General features: G+C 36.8%; 1 protein-coding gene across 5 annotated transcripts in view; it reads left to right on the top strand.

The window, feature by feature from the left end:
- The window catches only part of Prkg2 (protein kinase cGMP-dependent 2), a 118901-nt gene that overhangs the window by 90000 nt on the left and 6952 nt on the right, over positions 1 to 21949 (top strand). For all 5 annotated transcript variants that reach the window (XM_003477674.4, XM_063247202.1, XM_063247203.1 and 2 more), the window contains 3 exons: positions 10369 to 10532; positions 14485 to 14607; positions 15909 to 15971. In XM_003477674.4, the coding sequence (XP_003477722.2) occupies positions 10369 to 10532; positions 14485 to 14607; positions 15909 to 15971 (350 nt within the window). The remainder of the gene's footprint in view (positions 1 to 10368; positions 10533 to 14484; positions 14608 to 15908; positions 15972 to 21949) is intronic.

Raw genomic sequence — 21949 nt, forward strand, 5'->3', positions numbered from 1 at the left:
CTCTGCCAGCCCAGAATCCTAGTGCAATGCAGCACAGTATATCAGGAGAATGCCCAGCCAGCCTCAGGTCACAGAGCACAAGGCTCCAGTGCCATGATTTGGCGGTGCACCATGGCTAGCCATGGGCATGTCAGAGTATTGAAGCTCTGCCCAGCACAGCATTCCAGTGCAGTCCATTTGGGTGGGGGTGCCTGGCCAGCTGAAAGGGAAGAAGGTCTCCCTAACTCATTCCTGGAAGCAAGAATTACCCTAATAACAAAACCAGAGAGTCAGTCAACAAAGAAAATTCCAGGCCAATCTCTGTAATGAATATAGATGCAAAAATCATCAATAAAATATTAGCAAATGGAATGCAACAAGTTATGAAGATTATTCACCATAATCAAGTGGGATTCATCCCTGGAATGCAGATGTGGTTCAACATATGCAAATCAATAAATGTAATACACCATATCAACAGAACCAAGGAAAATAATCATATGATCATCTCCATAGATACAGAAAAAGCATTTGACAAAATCCAACACTCATTCATAATAAAAACACTACAGAAATTTGGAATAGATGGTGTCTACCTCAACCTGATAAAAGCCATATATGATAAACCAACAGGCAACATTATACTAAATGGACAAAAACTGAAAACTTTCAACTTTTCAATCAGGAACAAGACAAAGATGTCCATTATTACCACTCCTATTCAATATAGTTCTGGAAACATTATCCAGAGCAATTAGACAAGAGAGAAAAATAAAAGGAGTAAGGATAAGACAGGAAAAAGTTAAATTATTATTTGCAGACGGTATGATACTCTACATAGAAGACCCCCAGAACTCCATTGAAAAACTTATAGATGTAACAATCAAAGTCAGTAATGTAGCTGGATACAAGGTCAACACTCAAAAATCAATAGCATTCTTGTATACAAACAGCAAACTCGCTGAGAGAGAAATAAGGGAAACGATGCCCTTCATTATAGCATCCAAAAATGAAATACTTAAGGATCAGTCTAACAAAGGAAGTAAAAGATTTATACAAAGTTAAGCTACTTTGAAAAAGGAAATTGAAGAGGATTTCAGGAAATGGAAAGACATTCCCTGCTCACGGATAGGAAGAACAAACATTGTGAAAATGGCCATTTTCCCAAAATTGCTATACAGCTTTAATTGTAATTCCAATCAAAGTACCATTTGCATACCTTGCAGATCTAGAAAAATCATCCCTAAAATTCATCTGGAACTAGAAGAGACCTAGAATAGCAAAGGCAAAAAGGTAAGGAAAGAGACATCTTACAATCCCTGACTGGAAATTATATTTCAAAGCTGCTGTGATAAAATCAGCATGGTACTGGTATAAAAACAGACCTGAAGATCAATAGAATAGATTAGAAGATGCAACCACAACTATGAAAACATTCAGCCACCTCATCTTTGATGAAGGTGCCAAACATGTTCACTGGAAGAAAGACAGCCTCTTTAATAAATGGTGCTGGAAAAACTGGTACTTCATATACCAAAAACTAAAATTAGACCCCATCTATCATCATGCATTAAACTAAAGTCAAAATGGGTCAAATATCTATAAACACTACAACAGAACAGTAAATCTACTGGAAGACAAAGTAAGTAGAAATCTTGGCAACATAGGTTAGGCAAAGAGTTCATGAACAAAAATCAAACTGTACAGGAAATACTTCCCAAAATCAACAACTAGGATCTTGTCTTATTAAAAAGTTTCTGCATGTCAATAGAAATTTCCAGTAGAGTGAAAAGAAAACCCACAAATTGGGGAAATAACTTGGCAACTGTCCCTCAGACAAAGAACTTCTATCTAGAACATATTAAGAATTTAAAAAAACCGAGTCCCCAAAATTCAAGAACCCAATCCAAAAATGGGTATCTGAGATGAATACACACTTCTCAGATGAAGAAATATAAATGGCAAATCAATATATGAAAAAATGTTCAAAATCACTGGTCATTCAAGAAATGCAAATTAAAACAACCCTGAGACTCCATCTCATTCCAGAAAGAATGGCCAAAATCAAGAAATTACCAATAACAAATGCTGGAAAGGCTGTAGGGAAAAAGCAACTCTTGTTCACTGGTGTGTGTGTGTGTGTGTGTGTGTGTGTGTGTGTGTGTATGATAGCTAAAGTGATTATACTATTTATTGTATTAGTTCTTATAAAAGAACAGTTGAAATTCATATGGTTAGATCAATTTTACATATCTATGGCTCATAATCTAAGTAACCGTTTCGAAGGTAACAATATGCCACATTATAACCATTGTCAAATTCCTATGATCTTTTTTTGTAAATGTATACGGTTATTGTTTTGGGGTTGTTGTTGTTGTTTGTTCATCTCTTTTGCTTTTTGTTTTTCTTTTCTGTGTCGTTTATTCTCTTAAATAAGAAAAGGACTCAATAAGTTTTAAATGTCATTCTTGGCTTGATCTGTAGATTCAGTGCAGTCCCAAGTCAAAATTCTAGCAAGTTATTTTTTTGGCAGCGATAAATTAGTTTTACAGTTTATATGTGGAGACAAAGACAGAAAAAACTAGTGCAATATTGAAACAAACTTGGAGAAATGACACTTCCTGGTATCATCATGTCTGATAAAGATACTATAGTGAGAAAAATGTGAAGCCATAGACATAGATCCATGAACAAATAAACAGTCCAGAAAGAGACTCACATAGGTGGAATCAACTGATCTTTGATAAAGGAGAAAAGGTAATATATAAAACAAAATGACACTATGTGAATTCCACTTCCACAAGCAAAAAAGTAAAAAAAGAAGAATATAGAGACAGACCTCACATCCTTCACAAAAATTAACTCAAAATGGATTTCAGGTGTTAATGTAAAATTCAAATGAAACTTCTGGAAATTAACATGAAACTCTTAGTAAATAACAGAAGATTGCCTACATGACTGAGTATGACTAATTTTTTAGACTATATCAAAAGCTGTGATCTAAAAGAAATAACTGATAAGCTAGACTTCACTGAAATTAAAAACTTGCTCTGTGAAAGAAAATATTCAGAGACAAAAGAAATGACAGGCTATGAGAAAATATTGTTTAATGAAAACATCCAATAACAATTGCTATCAAAATGTATAAATATTTAATACTAAATGTTATGAAAATGAGCAGCTTGATCACATAATGAGCAAAGATCTGAATGGACATATCATCACTAAAGATAAGCAAATGGTAAGTAAACATATGAAAAGATGTACAAAATTATAAATAATCAGGTGTTTAAAAATTAAACACCAAAATAACCACCATACGCCTTTTAAAGTGGCTAAAGCACAGATCACTGGTGACAGCATATGCTGGTGAGGGTGTGAGGGCAACAAGAGTGCTCATTCATCTCTGGTGAGAGTGCAAACTGTGCAACCACTTTGCACGGTGGTTTGTAGTTGGTAAGCAGTGTAAACATTCACGTTCCATATGGTCAAGCAGTCATACACCCTGCCCTTACCCAAAAGAGTTCAAAACCTACATTCATGCAGAAATACACAGATATTTATAGAACTTTTTATTCATAATTATCAAATTTTGGCAGCGACCAGTAGGCCTTTTAGTCAGTGAATGAATAAAGTATGGTAAAGTTTAAATAATGGAATATTACTTAGTATTTAAAAGAAATGAATTGCCAAACCAAGAGAAAACAAGGAGATCTTAAAACACATATCGCTAGGTGAAACAAAGCCTGGAAAAACTCCATACTATATTATTTGAACTGTATCAGATTTATTGGAGAGGGTAAAAAGATCTGTGATATGCAAGGTTTGGGGCATAGAAGAGCAATGAGTACAGAATATTTTAGGGCAGTAAAAAATTCAGCATGGTGTATAATGGTGGATTCATGGGATTATACATCTGTTGAAATGTAAAAGAACATGCAACACCGAGAGAATCCCAGTGTATACAGAACGGACTTCAGGTGACTCTGGTCAACATAAGGTTGTCACTTGTAACACATGTACCTCCAGTTGGGGGCTCTGGCAGTGGGAGAGCATGAATGCGTGGGAATAAGAGTGTATGGAATCTCTGTGACTTCCCTCTTCATTTCTCTGACTTCTCTAAAACAATCTTAAAATTAAGAAATCTGTTAAATTACTAATTGATGGATCAAAAGAGAAAATTTATCTATAAACACCTCAGAGGTTGCAGAGAAAATTTAGATGCATCCCTACAGTTAGCAACGTAGAGAAATACATTCTATTAATCCAGTGAAAGACATCAAATAAAATGTAGAACAAATGCTGTATATAATGCTAAATAGTCTATTAAGAGTTATTGCAAATTCAGTGTTCATTGAAGGTTCTACCTTATGCAGTGAGATAAAAATAATCTTAAAATAGGTTGATAATAAATAGTAAAAGTGTCAAGTGATCAAAATTCAGAATTCAAAAATCAGACATTAGACAGTGTTTTTAATGTCATTTCAGGAATAAAGTTATCAATAAAAAACTCAGAAACAATTAATACATAAAAAGACAAATGTCATTTATACAAAGTATAAAAATAAAATGCATCCAAGATTCAGTCTAACAAAAATAAGCAAGAGTTTTATTGAGGGACTCATAAAATTTTATAGAAATATCTTTAAAAGACCTAAAATAATAGGTACTGTGGCTCGTTCTCTCTTCTGGGCTCAGAGCTAAACAGCCTATCTTGGCCTTCTTTCCTGGTAGTTGTGACCATTTGGCAGTTATAGCTAGTGAAATCTTTGCAATCTGATGTAACTATTAACAACTTGACCTATAAATTTTTTGTGCAGTGGCTCTCTATGCCCTCTTTTCTGGCTTGTTGCCAACAAATAGTTGATTTGAACTTAACAGATGCTATTTCTTGTGTCTAGATGTCTGCCCAGGGCCTCATGCAGTCATGATGGGCTTCTCAGAGGTGGTTGGACCTGGAGTGTTTGATGCTGGGATTGGGTGTGTGATTGCTGAAGTGGTCCATTGATTTGTCATGGTCCTGGGTGTGGATGATGGAAAGGCCCATCCTGGGTGTGAGTGCTACCCACACTGAGGGATGTAGCCTGGAGAGAGTATGGGGGACAGAAGGAGAGCAGCTGTGCCTGCTGGTGCTTGCTGCTTTTGCCTGTGGTAGACTGTTTTTCCCTCTGCCATGTCGCCCTGCCTTGCAGCCAGCAATTGTGGATCATGAGCAGAAGTGGACCTTTCCTTCTTTAATTTTGGGTGCTGGGTATTGTGCCTCAGCAGTGAGAAATTTAAATAAGGTAACAGAGCACTGAGATGGGAGGAGTCTTCATCTTCATACCTGAACCAGTGCTGGAAAAGATCCACTTGCTGCACAGGAAAACCATTATTTTTGAAAAAAGTAAATTGTTGTACAGTTTATGCTTTCATGCCTTATTTGATATATTTGTTGCAGGATCTGGCATTGTGTATGCTAAAAGATGCACTATGTTTAAACACAGGATGACTCAACATCCTAAAGATATCAATACTCTGCAAGTTGATCTCCAGATTCAACATAATTCCAAAGAAATTCGACCAGAGCTTTTCATGAAGCTTGGCATGCTGATGGTGAAATTTATGTAAAATAACAAAGGGCTAAAAGTAGCCAGCATATTTCTGAAGAACAAATAAAGAGAACATTATGGAAGGAAACTGCTCTCTCAGCTGCGACTGCTGAATATAAAGTTGTAGCTCAAAACTAACTACTAATAGAGGAAATAAAAGTTAAACCCATAGTGAGTTCATATTCAAAGATAGTGTCTTGGTTATTTTTCTCACATTGCTGGAACAAAACACCTGACACTCCAAATTAAGGAAGGAAAGGTTTATTTAGCTCACAGTTTGTGGAAGTTTCAGTCCATAATCAGCTGGCTCCAAGGCAGGGTGGCTGGCACCAGGGCAACACTTCAAGGAGTCAGAGGGCAGCAAAGCAATATGAGGAAAGGCGGGGAAGAACTCTTTTCCTCCTTCACATCCTAAGCCATGCTCTCCTTTGCACAGGCTGAAGATGTTTACAAAGTAAAGACCTTGGCCCCCCTGCTGAATCACTTAGTTAAACTTCTGACCTCAGTTTGACATAATGGACAATATTACTCCCCAGGGTAGAGAGCTGCTGAGTTACTTAGTTAAGCTTCTAGACTTCTCAAATTGACACAATATGTCAACCATAACAATTGGAAGAATGTAAAAAAGTTTCTAATACTAAGTGATGGTCAGGATATAGGATAATCACAGCTCTTTTTTTTTTTTATAAAAAAGCAAAACAGAAAAAAGGGTAGAAATGATACAGGATTCCAGAAAAAATAATAGCAGCTCTTATATGCTGTTTGTGAAGGGCAAGATAATATGGAACAATCCCTTTGGAAAATAAGTTGGCAATGCCTAGTAAAGCTGAGCATACCACGTCTTTGAGTCAGTGTGTGCTGACTTAATGTCCGTTACATAACTTGGAAAACGAAGTGAATAGAATCATTTTTATAGTAGCATAAATGGGAAACAATGTATGTGTCTAACAGGACTAGAGTGGCTAACAAAATCAGGTGTGTTAATTAAATGGTATGATACAACAGTGAAAATAAATAGACTGTTTAGTTGATTAAATTCACTTGAATGAAGAAGGCAGTTTCTCAAACTATATAATGACATCTATCAAAAGTTTTAAAAATAAAAGTTATCATATTTAGGAATATTAAATATGTGGTAAAATTAGAAATGAATGCCAGCAAGTGATAAATACAAATGTCAGGATTTTGGGGACCTCTTTGTATTGGGCAAGAAGATCACCTGCAAAGAGCAGAGAGCTTCTGTGTAAGCTCTGGGTTTGTTCTCTTATTGTTATTTAACTGGTGGGAGTCCAGAGAGGATTTTATTTTCATGCCTTATAACTTGTACATTTGTTGCTTTTTTATATGTATCAAGTATTTCCAATGTAAAAAGTAAAAATAATAATCTGTTTCAAACATATTCTGTTAGACATCCTTTATCAACTTTATTTATAACACAATAGTTAAAGTACTGAACACATCCTGCTGCTTTTCCCTTAAATACCTCTTACTTCCCCATCACCTTGCCTGTAGTGAGATGGGGCCTTTGGAGCTTGGATACAGCTATCCATGACCTTCCAGGACCTCAATATTTTTTACTGAAACTGGTAATAATAGGTATGTCTCCATTTTTTTTCACCCAACACAAGTTGAACTTTTGCTTTGTTACAGATACAAGTGAATAGACTGTCTTGTCTCAAGGAACTAGATTTATTCACACCCAGAAATATAATCATGAGCTATAAGCAGTGTTAGAGAACCTCACAGGAGACAGGAATTGGTTTTTAATTCAAGGAAGATTACAAAGAAATGATGGTATCGAGTGAGCATCAATGGATTGTTCCAGTTTACCCTGTGCATTCAGATCTTGCTTTCATCTCACCCACCTTCTGCTAAATACAAAAATTGATTTAGTTGAATCTCTGTGTCCCCCAAAGAATTGGCCATTGTCGAGAATGACTCATGACTCATCCCTTAACTCTCTGCTCCCACCCCCACTTTCTGGAAGTCACTCCTCATTGCCTGTTCAGAGGATGAACATGAGTATCAGAAGGACATTAAATCAACCTGGGTTGTTGGCAGACAGAATAAACAGATTCCATTCTACCCTTGTCTAGACTTGGGTAAAGAAAGTGCCCTAAAAACACCACATAAATATTTTTTTGGAATGTTGTGTCTTCATGAATCATCTGTCTTAGACTGGTCATTTTGTGTCCCTTTTTATGTGACTGGGAGAACCAATATCTGACAAATTTACTGACCCTGAGAAAAACTTCTGGGAAGAAGCTCCTGCTTCCTGGACATCAGCTCCAGCCACAGTGCTAATTTTTCTGTTTCTAAATGATGTACTCATGACTGCAGATTTGGAAGTATCTTAAAATCTTCTCATTTATTAAAATCTTTGGAGACTTCGTGTTTCTAAACTTTTAGTTTAATGTAAGCCATCTTTAACCACAAGAATTTAATGTAGAAAAAGGACAACTTCTGTACATTGTCTCCAAAAATCCTTTTGATAGCTTAATTTCACCAGTAGACTTTGAGAGTAAGGGGCCTGGGAGTGCAGACTCCTTTTTCTTGTTTCCTGAAATGATCCCTTGAAGTCATAAATCACTTGCCATCGCGTCCCTTTCTCTTAATCCTGCAGTGACTTCTTACAGGAAATTCAGAAATTCTTCCTGTGCTTTCAGATTCACTCCAGAATCTGCCCTTTTTGCCGCCTTTCTCCCTTGCTCACATTCTGTCCCAGCCACACAGACTGACCATGCCGGGACCTTTGAACAAGCTCGATCTGCTGGCATTATTCGTCCTCAGATATTTACAGAGCCCGCTCCTATTTCATTTAAATTTCCACTCAATTCTGTTTGACAGCTACTTCTGCATAGTACTTTTATCCTGGTCACATTATTTCAAGCACAGTTCTTATTGCTCAGGGTTCCTACATAAGTCTGCTGTGTTTCCTCATGGCAGATGTCAGCACCTAACATCATATCGTCACTATGATACTATCTTTCTATGCTTGCTGTCGTTCTCTGGTCTGAATGTTGGTTTCCTCTAACAAATGGATTAGACCAAAATTCAAATTTTAAAAACATTACTTTTAAAGCTAGAAAAACGTCTCCTAAACAATTAATGAGCTTCTAGTATTCTTAAAAGGAACATTAAATGCATTTAAAAAATGAGTTGAGATGCTGTTTTAAGCCTTCAAAATAGAATACTTTATATATTTGTGTTTACAAATGCAGTGATAAGCATTAGTTGCTTGTCCTGTAAATTTCAGTCTTTATAAAATTAGCAATGATTTTCATATTGGTTCTCCCTCTGAGGAATAAATTGATGTGCTAATCTCAGCTGATTACAGATATTAATTTTGTAATATTCCCAGATGTCTCTTAAAAATAATCTTTGTGAAACATTTTGTATGGATAAAAGAAAACAGTAAAAGTCTACTGCAAATTAGATTATTTAGATTCTCATTTTCCAATAAGGAAATTCTTGTCATTGTGTAATATGGACTAGAAGTGTCAGTAAAAGGGTAAGTTTCCTAAGGTTATTCGACTAAATAAATAGGGCTGAATTTTATAGTTTAGTGACTCCTTTTTTTTAGGTGAGAGTTTATTTTGATATATTAACTTTGTTTATTTAATTTTTTAGCCAAGGTTAATGCCATATTACTAAGACTGTCCCTGTGTAATAAAAGTATTAAAATGTAAATGTTGAAGTCCAGGGACAATTTGTATGCCTGTTTCCTTGAGGTGGAAAGTGGTTTCATTAAAATAATGCCTGTGTATCTTAGAGATGAAAAGTCTGTGCTAATTACCCCTCACAAGGAACCCAGGTGTTTGTTTTTGCAGGGCAGAATTTCAGTACGTACACTGTCTCAATTCAGCTAGGGGGCTCCTGCAGCTCCAGCCGTCTTCTGTCTCCTCTGTCCACACTGTGCTGGTTGCAGGCTCAGGGCATTGAAAGGGGCCTCTGAAAGGACAGAGCAAGGAAGGCTAATTCCTTAACCTGGAGAGTTCCCCACCCCTCATCAGAGGTGGCCACAGAGGTCACCACCCGGGAACCTCCCAGCATTCTGAGCTTCTTGCAGTCAACTTTATATGCATAAATCTGTCCCAAAGCCTGGCCTATGTACATTTTCAGAATAAATAAGTCAGTGCAGGCACTGCCCAGCACCGGCCTTGCTGAGGGAGACTGGGCAAGTACAAAGCTGGCCAAAATGGGAATGTGATGCTTCTGGCTTTGGTCTGGATTGTAAAAGCGTACAGGAGGCAGATATTATATATATTGGGTTTAAGACTGGCCAGAGTCTTAAGTCTCCTTTCTTCTGAGCAGTAGTTCTTTCTGTTCCTTTCCAAAACTCAGTTTTGCTGTACCTTTTATAGCAATGATGGAAATTTAAGTGCACAGGGTTCTGTTACTTCCCCCTTCTGTTTCCTACTGAATACCACCATTAAATTGAAAAAAATTTAGTCCTGTTTTCTGGTAGTTTAACAACAAACTTGAATTGTCTTCAAGGGAAGATGAGCATAGAGGTGTGTGCACGTACAAGTGTATAAGTTTCTCCAAAGAAAATAGATTTACGCTTTACCTTGCAAAGGGATTGATTTGGAAGGGCCTCTCTGTCTGTCTGTCTGTCTGTCTGTCTGTCTCTGTCTTTCCCCACTCATCCTCCCTCCTCTCTGTTTCTGTCTCTCTCTGCCCCCTCCTTGCCCATGAGGGAAGTGCAGGAGTTTAGAAAGCTTTCAGGAATAGAAGATGATAAGATTGAAACATAAATTGTATTATCTCTGAAATTTTCTTTGACATTCTTTTTTAGGTTGACTTTGGATTTGCTAAGAAAATAGGTTCTGGACAGAAAACATGGACGTTTTGTGGGACTCCAGAATATGTAGCTCCTGAGGTCATTCTCAACAAAGGACACGACTTCAGTGTGGATTTTTGGTCCCTGGGAATTCTAGTATACGAGCTCCTAACCGGCAAGTAAGTATGTGCCTTCAACTTCTGTTTAGCTTCTTCTTTAGAGAAGCACAAAAATAATTTGCTAATGATAAAAATATATCATTCAAGAGTTTAACATTTAGAATTATTTCTTATTAAGTTGGTTGCTGTTCTACTTCACACTTTCAAATCTAGTGGCCTTGCAACTTTATCACATGGAGAAAAGATTCTGGAAGTTGAAAAAAAGGAGTATAGGGTTACTATTTTATTCAAAATGACAAGATCTATTATTATAGGCTGCATATAAAGTATGGGAAGATTTTGATAATCCTGCATAAAGTAAGAGAAGGGTAAAGTTTTTGAATAAATGTCCTGGGATATATTATCATTAATATTCTGTCTGTCTCTCTCTGTCTCTCTTTCTCTCTCTGTGTTTACAAATGAGCAAAACTATTTTCATAGATCAGTTAAATCATTGATCAGTCAAACTAAGTTTAGTCTTGGCATTTCAGCTTCCCAACATATCATTAACTAGAAATGCTAAGAGAAAGCACATTGCTGGATTTAAATTTCAATCTCCTGTCCACCCTTTTCTAGAGGTGCTAATGAACAGAGACAAGATACAGCAGGGGTTTTAGCAGTTAAAATTGAACTGCTTTTCCCAAAGAAATTAAGAGGGTGTATCAACGAGTCCAGGGTCCACAATATTACACACACACACACACACACACACACACACACACAAAGTAATATTTTCCATATTTCTAGAACAGCTTGCAAAGCATTTCTATGTGTGTTATCTAAATTAGTTTTTATATACTTGTGTGGAAGATAAGGTAAGAATTTTTATTATTGTTTTATGATTTACAAATTTTATGGTTATTTTATGGTTTAAATTGTATGAGTTAGAAAGCCAGGTGAGCAGCTACCTGCCTAAGATCAGTGGTCAGATCCCAGATCTTCTGGCTTTAAATGTGATGCCCTTTCCAGTGCACATACTGTGTTTTACTAGCATTCTTATAGTGCTTTATAACCAAGTATTCTCAGCCTTAATTTCAAAGAGTATTTGGATACCGATAGTTTAGGAAATTCTGGAATCTGACCGTTGATGGGGATGCAAGTATGGGCATACATTTTACAAAAACAGAGCTTCGTAGACTCCTGTTAAATTTTGTTTTGCTTTGTTTTGTTGCTGGAGATTAAACCAGGGTACCCACCCTGTTAGACAAATGGTCTAATACTGGTCTCCTTCCTCCACTCCTCAAGTCTTGCTGAACTTTTTACATTGCAAATAGCAGTGTTAGAACCTGAAGCTATATACTGTACATTTACCCACGTGCATGGAACAAACAGAAGAAGGTTCACTTTCTATTATTTGTCATCACTTTCAAATATTGACTGCTTATGATTCAGAAGGAAAGAAAAGAAGACTTCCAGACAGTCATTCAAGAGAAAAATTATTTAAGGTTTTTGGACCAGTGAATGTTATTGCAAAAATTTGTTCCCTTGTTTTAGAAATTTCAGTGGCACTTTGAGAAATATAGTCTGGTTTCCATAGGTAACTGGGAAATATACATCTCCAACTTCATCACATAGAATAAATTATTATAAAAATAAAATGAGGAAATAAGGAAGAAGAAAAACCTAACAATGTGGAATTGCTAAGATGGCCTTGAGTGTCATAAAGAAACTGGGAAACTGTTTTTGCAATGTTTTCAGGGTAGGGCAGGAGAAAAGTTCATTTTAAATACCCTGAACTTTATAAGGTATGAAGCACTGAAGTAAAATAAATGAAGGAAGAACAAAGGAATAGAATAAAATTTTATATATATATCTCATACCAATGCTTTTTGTTTCCTACCTTATTTTCTTACAGGTGAGATATAGATTATTAAAAATTGGTATACCAGTTTTGTTTCAAGTTTGTCCTTACTGGCAGGTACTCTCAGTATGGCATCAGAAGGTGTCAAACGTAACCGAAATGCATCATCTTTAACTGTTAAAAATTAAATAACAGAATAAATATGAAAGTTTATAAAACGTAGAATATGAAATAAAATGTTATTCAATTTCAGTGGTCAATTCACAGTATTTTTTTTCATTTAGCAGTATTTTCCTTGAGATACTTTAGTACCTCCCTCTTTCTTATCCCACATGTATTCAGTCTCCATTGCTAGAACATTCTCGTCCTCCTGATGTTTCAACATAGGGCCACTTCAGTCCTAGACCTCTTTTCAATCTGCTGTTCCTTGGGTGATATCAAGTCCCATTGCCATACATATTGTCTGATGACCCCAATCATACTTCCACTCCTGGTTTCTTCCCTGAATCCAGCTGCTGGTTGGCATCTCCATATAGACATTCAAAACATAACTCTGAATTCCATTCCCCATAACTTGCTCTACACATCTACTGCATTAGTCAGTTTTCTGTTGCTGTGAAAAACTACCTAAGATAAACAACCTCAGGGAAAGAGAGGTTTATTGTAATTCACAGTTTCAGAAGTTCAGTTCATGGTCACATAGCATTTTTGCTTTGGGCTTGGGATTGAATAGTAATGTATCTTGGCAATAACATACAGTAGAGGTGGTCTGTTAAATATGGTGTCTAGGAAGGAGAGAGGGAAGGAGGAAAAGAGGGAAGAAGAGAGGGAGAAAGAGAGAGAGAGAGAGAGAGAGAGAGAGAGAGAGAGAGAGAGAGAGAGAGAGAGATTGAGATCTTCTTTAAGAATACATTTTACATAACTAAGCCACTTCCTAAGGTTCTACACCTCCCAGTTGTGCTACAGACCAGTGACCAAGTTTTTATCACATGGGCCTGAGGGGCCATTCCATGTCCAATCCTGCTGACCTCCATCCTTGTCCTTTTACTCGTAGTGAAGGTGACTGCATTCTCTAGTTATCTAGACTCAAACGCTTGAATTTCCTTTTCCCTTACACACCATGTTTACCCACTGAGCACACCCTGATGGCCTTTCCATCTATCCTAGCTCAGGCTGCTCTTTAAAAAGGCCATAAACTGGGTGGCTTAAACAATGAGCTAATATTTCTTGTAGTTTTGGAGAATGGAAGTCCAAGACGAGGTCATTCACTGAGAGTTCTGTTGCAATTCACAAACTTGAGCTTCTTGCTTGGCCTTCATAGTGTAGAAATACAGCAGCTGGCCAGTCAGTGTTCTGACTTCTGCTTAGAATTTCATGACCTAATTAGCTACTTTCCCCAGTGCCCACCTCTAAATATGATCACATTGGCATTTACGTTTCAAACTTAACCATTTGAAGGAATGCAAATAATCAATCCATTTCACAGTCTGGGTAGAACCTGGATCCAAGCACGTCTCACCACTTTCCCACCTTCAACCCTACTGTCCTCAGCCAGTCTACCAAGCCTTCTGCTGATCTCCCAGCACAGTGTATTCTCTGTCCTTTAAAGAAAAAGCTGATTCTGGTTGCTGTGAACTAAATCTGACTCAGAACACTTCCTGAAGCCTCACCATTGCCCATATGCCTATGACCTTGCTGTGTCACTGACATCTCTCTGCATACTCCGCCTGCGCCTCTGCCCCTCACCATCCCCGTGGTGCCAGCATGTGCTGCCCACCCTGACGCACAGCCTCTGTACTTCCTGTCTCCAAACCCTGTGCCTGCAGACAGCTGCCTGGTTCATCACATGGTCTCTGCATTTCTTCACTGGCTCCATTGTCAGTGCGGTAGAGCGGCTTTTCCTGCTCCATGTGAGGAAAGAATGATTGCTCTCTGTATGTCCCTTAGGCTTTTTCTTAGTGACAGTGGTCACCTGACAAATTACCTACATGTGACATTAAAGTGAGGGGTAATTAATGAAATGATTTTCTAGTGCATAAAATAACTAATGTGAGAAAGAGGGAGAGGGAGAGGATGAAGAAGAATGGAAAGAGATAAGAAAGGAGAGAGAAAAGAAGAATCCAAAAGTGTCTCTGACTTTAGTCCTCCTGTGTTATTTGCTCTTTGCTCTAGCCCACCCTTTTCTGGGATTGACCAAATGATGACCTACAATTTAATTCTCAAAGGAATTGAGAAAATGGATTTTCCCAGAAAGATAACAAGACGACCTGAGGATTTGATTCGGAGGCTTTGCAGGTGAGAATGACTATTAGTGACCCATTGTTTTGGACAGAGTGTAAAGGCTCCAGGTTCTGCTTCTGTACGTTTTAAAATTAAGTATATGTTTGATATATTTTTCCATGTTTCCCAGTTACATTTATGAAGTGGCATTTTTCTGTTTTGTATTGTAAAGAGCTTGAGTGTACCTCATGGGTTATACAATCACAATGTCTACTTAAACGTTAAAGAGGTGTAAGTTTTACCTTGAGGAATCATCTTTATCTGTTATAGGAAAAAAAAGAACCACACACTTTAGTGGTGGCTGAATTAAAGGCCAACCTACACTATGCAGTGAGACCCTGTCTCAACAAACCTACAAACCAAAAACAAATGAAAAAACCAACAAACGAACAAGAAAAATCAAACAAAAGACAAACAGATTAAAACTCTCTCTTGGGAGGTTGAGCATATGCAATATAGCAAATAAGGGGGATTTCCTTCTATGTTCTGTTTCAAGTCAAAGGTTATTTTCACTGTTATGTTTTGTAGTGATTGTTACGCTCTGTTCAATAATCTCCTTCAGTTGGTTTTACAATGGTCTGTTATTGGTTTGATTTCTTGATATCTAATTGACTGGACAACTATTGTGAAGATAATGAGATATACTATAGTACCTATTACTACTGTCCCAGTATCCTGCTGTGAAGTTTTGTACTAGTGTCACTACATTGTCTAAATTGGCTTTGTTTTATCTTGTTCTGCTGTATTTTTACTGCATTCTAAATAAAATTTTTAAAAAACTATGAGCTCATTATTTTGAAAGAAAATAATAAAATATTAATGAATGCCTTCTTTTAATCTTTATTTTAAAAAAAGTTCCCCTCGAGTCTTATATTACTCCAAATTTTTATACTACTAAACATCATGCACCAGAAAATAAGAGACTTGCAAATTTTTTGCTAAGCTTTACTTTGCTGATATTTTTTCTCCCCAGATTTCAACTTTTCATAAACCATTAAAATTTAGTAAATTTAGAATGTAAAACCTAGCTGTGGGGAACCTGTAGGAATTCCCTCATGTTTTTAAAATTTCAGCCTAGATGTAAATAATTCTCTAAAGCTTTCCCTGGTTTTCTCAACAGTTAGCAAGTTATTACTTATTACACATTTATTCATAACTCATTTAAAGATATGGACTGTGTCTTTTTCAACTCTCTGTACTCAGCCGTCCACCGTAGGAACTGATTGAATGTGAAATGAGTGAATTAATAAATAGACATTATATTTTAATTTAAAATGCACTCAAGTAAAATCATCCTTTAAAAATTATTATTTCAGGCAAAATCCAACAGAAAGACTGGGAAATTTGAAGAATGGAATCAATGACATCAAGAAACACAGGTACACAGTTACTTCTTCTTCCAGAAAAATACAGTAACTTGTAGAATAATGTGATAATCATGACAGCTACCCTAAGTGAGCCATGAGGTTCTCTTTAGAGAAGTGTATTTCATCTTAGATGCCCATTTTTGGATTGAGTCTTTGAACTTGGGGGACCAGATTTTTTTCAATTTCTTATATGTTCTAGAAAAAAGTCCTTCTTCTGAGTGAAAATTTGCTAAAATATTTGCCACTTTGTGAGTTGTCTTTTCACATGTTGGTGATTTCTTTTGATTTTCAAAATGTTTCTAATAAGATGAAATCTCATTTATTGATTCATTGATATACTCCTGTGCAGTCTGGGTTTTGCTTATGAACTCACTGTCTACAACCGTATCTTTAAGTTTTCTACCTATTTTCTTTTACAGTAGATTTATTGTTCTTGTTTTAATATTTTGCTCTTTGGTCCATTTTAATTTTAGTTTAGTGCATGGTGATAGACATGTGTCTAGTTTTATTCTTTGGCATGTGGAAAGCCAGTTTTTCCAGCACCATTTTTGAAAGACACTATCTTTCTTCTGATGAATATGTTTGGCCCCTTTGTCAAAGATAATTTGAGTGTGTTGGAGTTGTGGCTTCATCTTCTAATGTGTCCAGCTCATCATTAGGTCTGTTGTTTTGCAAGGACCATGCTGATTTTATCACTGTAGTATAATTTCAAAACGGGGATTGTGATGCCCCTGCCTTGTCTTTGTTGCCTAGAAGTCCCATTCAACCTTGCAGTTTCCCTTCTCGCTGTCTTCCCAGAAGAATTAAAAATGTCATACGACAGCAATGTATGTGCGACCATGTTTATAGCAGCACAATTTGTAATAGCCTAATTTCAGAAACAAACCAAATGTCCATCAACTGAGGAATAGATAAAAAAAGATGTGGTCTTTTTATATAATGAAGTAGTACTAACCCACAAAGAAGTATAATTTTAAGACTTATAGGTAAATGGATGCAATGTGAGACCACATTCATAAGTGAAATAAATCAGACTCACATGTGTAAGCATCATATTGTCTCCCTGGTGGGAGGAAATGAAAAAGTAAAAAAGGTCCAAAATGCACAATAGATATAGTGAAATTGTTCAAAAGGCAAAAGGAGATAGGATGGGGGAATGGGTACAGAAAAGAAGAGAAAAAGAAAAAAAAAACAAGAAAATTCAAGACAGTTATAGCAGTAGTTTCTCTTAGTTCATAGGAACAAAAAGGTTTGTGCTAATATCATTTGGAGAGCTTTTATGCCTATATCATGCACTCGGTTAACTACTATGATGAAACAATACTCAATGTATTAACTACTGTTATTCTCCTAATAATATGAAATTCTGCTTTACTTTTTCCCATAAAATAAAAAAGACATGATTTCTTTGAGTAGGTGAAATGCATTGATTTTCAGAAAATCTCAAACAAAAGTTTATCCTTATATAGTAACCTAACATGCCCCTTTCCAGTTCTGTAGGTTTTTAAAAGTGGTCTTCAGAACCACTGGTAAATTCCTGCAGACATCGTCTCTGATTTGATCACGCATCCACATATGACACCTCAATCCTTCAAGATTTCTGTATTCCAAGTCAGTGTCTGTCTAAGTCCAGCAGTCCACAAGTTTTCATTTTGCCTGCAACAAGAATATCACATACAAGAATACGTTAATGGTACTACAAATAAATTCGAATATTTCACTACTGAAAACCTTTTGGCATACTGATGGGATTACATTTAGAAATGAAAAGGACCCTCAACATTTTGTTCCACTACAGATTTTGGGTTTTGTTTGTTTGCTTTGTGCTGGGATTGAATCCAGGGCCTTGCTTATACTAATCATGGGCTTTGCCCCTGAGCTCCACCCTTGTCTTCTACTAATGTTTTCCCAGAAATCTTAGAGATACATCAATATTATGTGAAAAAAAATAAAGAGACTTGTGGCTGCCAAGTATTTATTTTCCTTAATAGTAGAAGTACAGCTTTAAGAAAAAAAAATTTCGAGTTGCCAGCTCTGTTCTTACGTATTCATGAGCTTCAAATAAAGCCATGCATTCAACATTGTAAATGCCTGCAGAGCTCTGCTTTCAGGATGTATTAGCAAGAAAGGCAGGGAGGGAGAGAAAACATGGAGAGATAAGACCTACACATCTGTGGCCTTTGTAGACATCAAAAACCTTGTCTTATTTGAATGTTCTTTGTCACCCTCTGGATTGCCTTCAACTGTAAAGCTCATTATTAGTCTTAGATTCCAATTTATTTTCTTCCTGCACAACTGTTATCACTACTTTTCTCATTGCAAAATGACACATAAATACACCCTTTCTGTGGAGGAAACAAGTGTCCTGTCAGTTAAAGTGATTCTTCCAATATATGTTCCCTTTTTTTCTCATTAAGAAGTTTGTGGGGTGGTGTTTTGCTCTGGAGTAGTTAGGAAACAAGTGATATAATTGTTAACAGGCTCCAGCTTTATCTTTTCTTTATTTACCTGAAGCTCATTTAAATGTAGCTGTCAAATTGTGATGGGATGCACATGCAAATGGATGCTAAAGAATTTCCTCCCTAGAGATTCATTTGGTATTCTTTGCAATAATTCATTTTAGGCTGGAGTGTCTTTGTCATGTGTAGTTGAAGAATCATCTGCAGCATGCAGGTTAGAGCCAATTATTAAGAAATATCAAATGTACACAGTACTTTCTAGTGATCCCAGAGAGTTTGTTATGGTTTGTGTTGAGATTTACCCCCAACACCTAATGCGGTCATAGGCCTTTCTCTTTGGAGGTGGCTGAATCTAAAGTGTGATTGATCCGTAGTATAATGCTAGGATTACAGATGCTGGAATTAAGGGGGAGTGTTTGCTGGATCAGTCCACTGATTGGATTGGCACTGCCCTAATGCTAGTACATCAGATACAATATAAGAGACAGAAAATGGTTTCTCTGTCTGGTTTGATGCTTTTGCTTCCTTCTACTCTCCATGAATTGCTTTCCTTTGGAAGTCACTGTGTCTTACAGCCAGCCAATTATGGACTGAAACTTCTATGAATTGTAAACTAAATGAACATTTCTCCCTTTAACTTTGTGTATGGACTATCTTGTCTCGGCCATGAGAAACTAAGACAGAGCTCAACATAATTTGATTCTGTTTTTCTGTTTTCATGGTGCTTTTTAATCTTTCTAGCTAAGCGGAACCCCAGAAAAATAGGACTTTGATCTTTGCTTCTCTTTTGAAATAGAACTGTTTTAACAAAGAGAGAGGAGAGATAAAGATAGAGATAGAGAGCAAATTAAAAAAATAGAAAAGAAGTGCTTTTAAACCTGCAATAATAATAACAGGTTTATAGCTATTCTACTCAGTACATTCTTAGAATTCAAAAAATGTATTAAAAGTTTGGCATTAGATTTCCCCACTGTTCTCTAAAATAAAATTTTATTTTCTTGAGAACTATTCACTTTAGCTTTGTATTTAAAAGCAATACAGCTAAGCACAAAGATTATAATATAGATTTGTGTTAAACTGTCTTTTCCAAAAAGTAATTTTCGTTTTCCCCTGTTTACAACCTAATTTGTAAACCAATCGTGCTTCCTAACATCTATTCTAAAAGAACACTAATAAACATGTAGGGCACAATTAAACATTTTCTGATAGAAAGAAGAATAACTTTCAAGTATTTTAACATTACTTTTGCTTTCAAGAGTAGCTTCTAAACTCCTCTACAAACAAAGAAGCAATTTATGTGCTGTTGATTCTACTATTTCTTAGTGAATGTTGTTCAGAGACATAATTACTTAAAATGTGGCTAGTGTCAAAAGGCCAAATATTAAGTTAATGGCCACTCATGTTAAGTAAATATTGCCATAAGTGAAATTGTAACAAGTACTCTGTAAGAAATGCACAGCCTTTTTGATTCAGGAGAGTAATGGGAATGATTTTTTATTAGTATTTGTGGAGTACTTTCTGGTAGAGAAATTGTAAAATATGTTAAGAGGAATTGTTGCTGTGTGTGAAGGAAAAGGAAAGAATCCACAGAACTGTGTACCTAGAAATCCCTAAAAATGGAGCCTCAGGCCGTGTGGAGACATGATGGGTGGATCAAGGAAACAACTGTGGTTTCTCAATGAGGGCAGCAGAAGGAAAGGAAACAGCCAGGGTTGTGGCTGACTCAGTTTTTGATGAGAATCCCAGAAGCTTTTACTAAAATGGCACTTGAGGTGGAAATGCTCTAGAATTTGACCCTCTGTTTTTAGTTCCTTTTCTATGGCTAAGCTTAGACTTGGATTAAGAAATTCAGTCAAGGAGTGAACCAAAGCCAGCTCTGGGGTTAGAAGAAACTGATAGCTCGAGAGAGAAGAGACTGGAAGACAGTCCCCTCTGAGGTGGATGACAGATGAGACCGCCTTTGTAACGGACTGCCTCCAGTCTTATCCTCACCACCATCACCAGTCTGGCCATCCTGGCCCCTTCTGGTCATTCTCTACATACCCACAAGCACCTTTGGAAACAAGATTGCATCATTTCTTTAGAACTTTTGTAGTGGCTTCCCACCCACCACACCAAAAAGTCTTAATTCCTTACTGTACCATAAGCACATTCGAACATGATCTGGTCTCTGGCATTTTTCACATTGCTTGAAATTGTATTTTACCAGTTTTTATCGCAGTTCAACTCATCCCTGCCACTTCCTTCCATCTGAAGTCATTATCAGAGACCTTCTATGGTCTCACCCTCTTCATTTTGGCCTTGAGAGTTCACTTTTAAGACATCACCTTATCTAAAGACAATGCTTCCCATTATTCGCATAATTCCTGTTCCAGCCATCATCTATCACTTTACTCTCTTTTATCTTCCCAGAACTTACAAGTGTCTTAAATATTTTTATTTTCTACTTTTTTTGGGTTATCTCCAACCAAGATAAAAACATTTTAAAAGTAGGATCTTTGTCTTTTTTGATACCAAAAAATAGAGATCATATCGATTTTTCATAATTATTTGTTGACTGATTAAGCTGACCTCAGTGTCCCAAAGACCAGTGAAAGTGGAGTAATATTATCCTATGTTCTTTATGAGATCCTAACAGATGAAGTGGATTATGTCTAAGAGAAGCTGGAGACTGTCACACTTCTGGTGTTATACTCTAGCCCATCAAGCTGATATATATACCAAAGTCCAGTAGCCCTTCTAGATTAAAAATGCAGAAGAAATAAATGAAATAACTTCATCTGACCATCAGCCTTCTCCATATTTTCACTATGAACTTCTTTGTTATATTGTCACTTTTGAGATCCATATCACCAAGCCCATCACTGTCATGAGAGTGTGATGTATGACAGTGTGATGTAGGGGTCCCTGGGTAACGGAATTGTCTTATAGTTATTCCATCATTCACCAAACATTACTGAGACCCTGTCTGTATCAAGCACTGCCTCTAGTGTTAATGCAGAAAAGGAAAAGAAAGAGATGAAACCCTTGCTTTCATAGATTTTGTGTCTTAGTGGAGGAGATAGCCAAAGTCAGGTAGTTCATAAGACAGCAATAAATGATAAGGAGGAAAAGCAAACAGAGAGGAAGACTAAGTATGGGGAGGGGCAGGCCCTCCATAAGAGGGTTTGCAGTTTTAGACCAGATGGTCAAAGAATGCTTCCAGTCAAGGAGTGAACTGTGTGGAATTCACATTTCCACACAGTCAAGGAGTGAACTATGTGGAAATGTGGAGAAAGACCTTAAGGCGGTAGCATCCTTAGCTTGTTGAAAAAATGAAGAGGAGATACGAGTGAGCGAGAGGGGACAGAAAAGCAGGCCAGTGGCAATGCGGTGGAGAGGTGGGGGTGTGAAGGGTAGTTTTTGAGGCCTTGTAGGCTACACGGATGTGATGAAGATAGCCTTTCACACTGAATGAAGTGGGAAGCATGGTGATAGTGGTGGTAGTGACTTTGGTCCAAGTCCTGGTGTGATCTACCTTGTGGTAAGTGA

The sequence above is a fragment of the Cavia porcellus genome, unplaced genomic scaffold, assembly GCF_034190915.1.
Source record: "Cavia porcellus strain 051 isolate PalLab524CR breed Dunkin Hartley unplaced genomic scaffold, mCavPor4.1 scaffold_4, whole genome shotgun sequence".
NCBI lineage: Eukaryota > Metazoa > Chordata > Mammalia > Rodentia > Caviidae > Cavia > Cavia porcellus.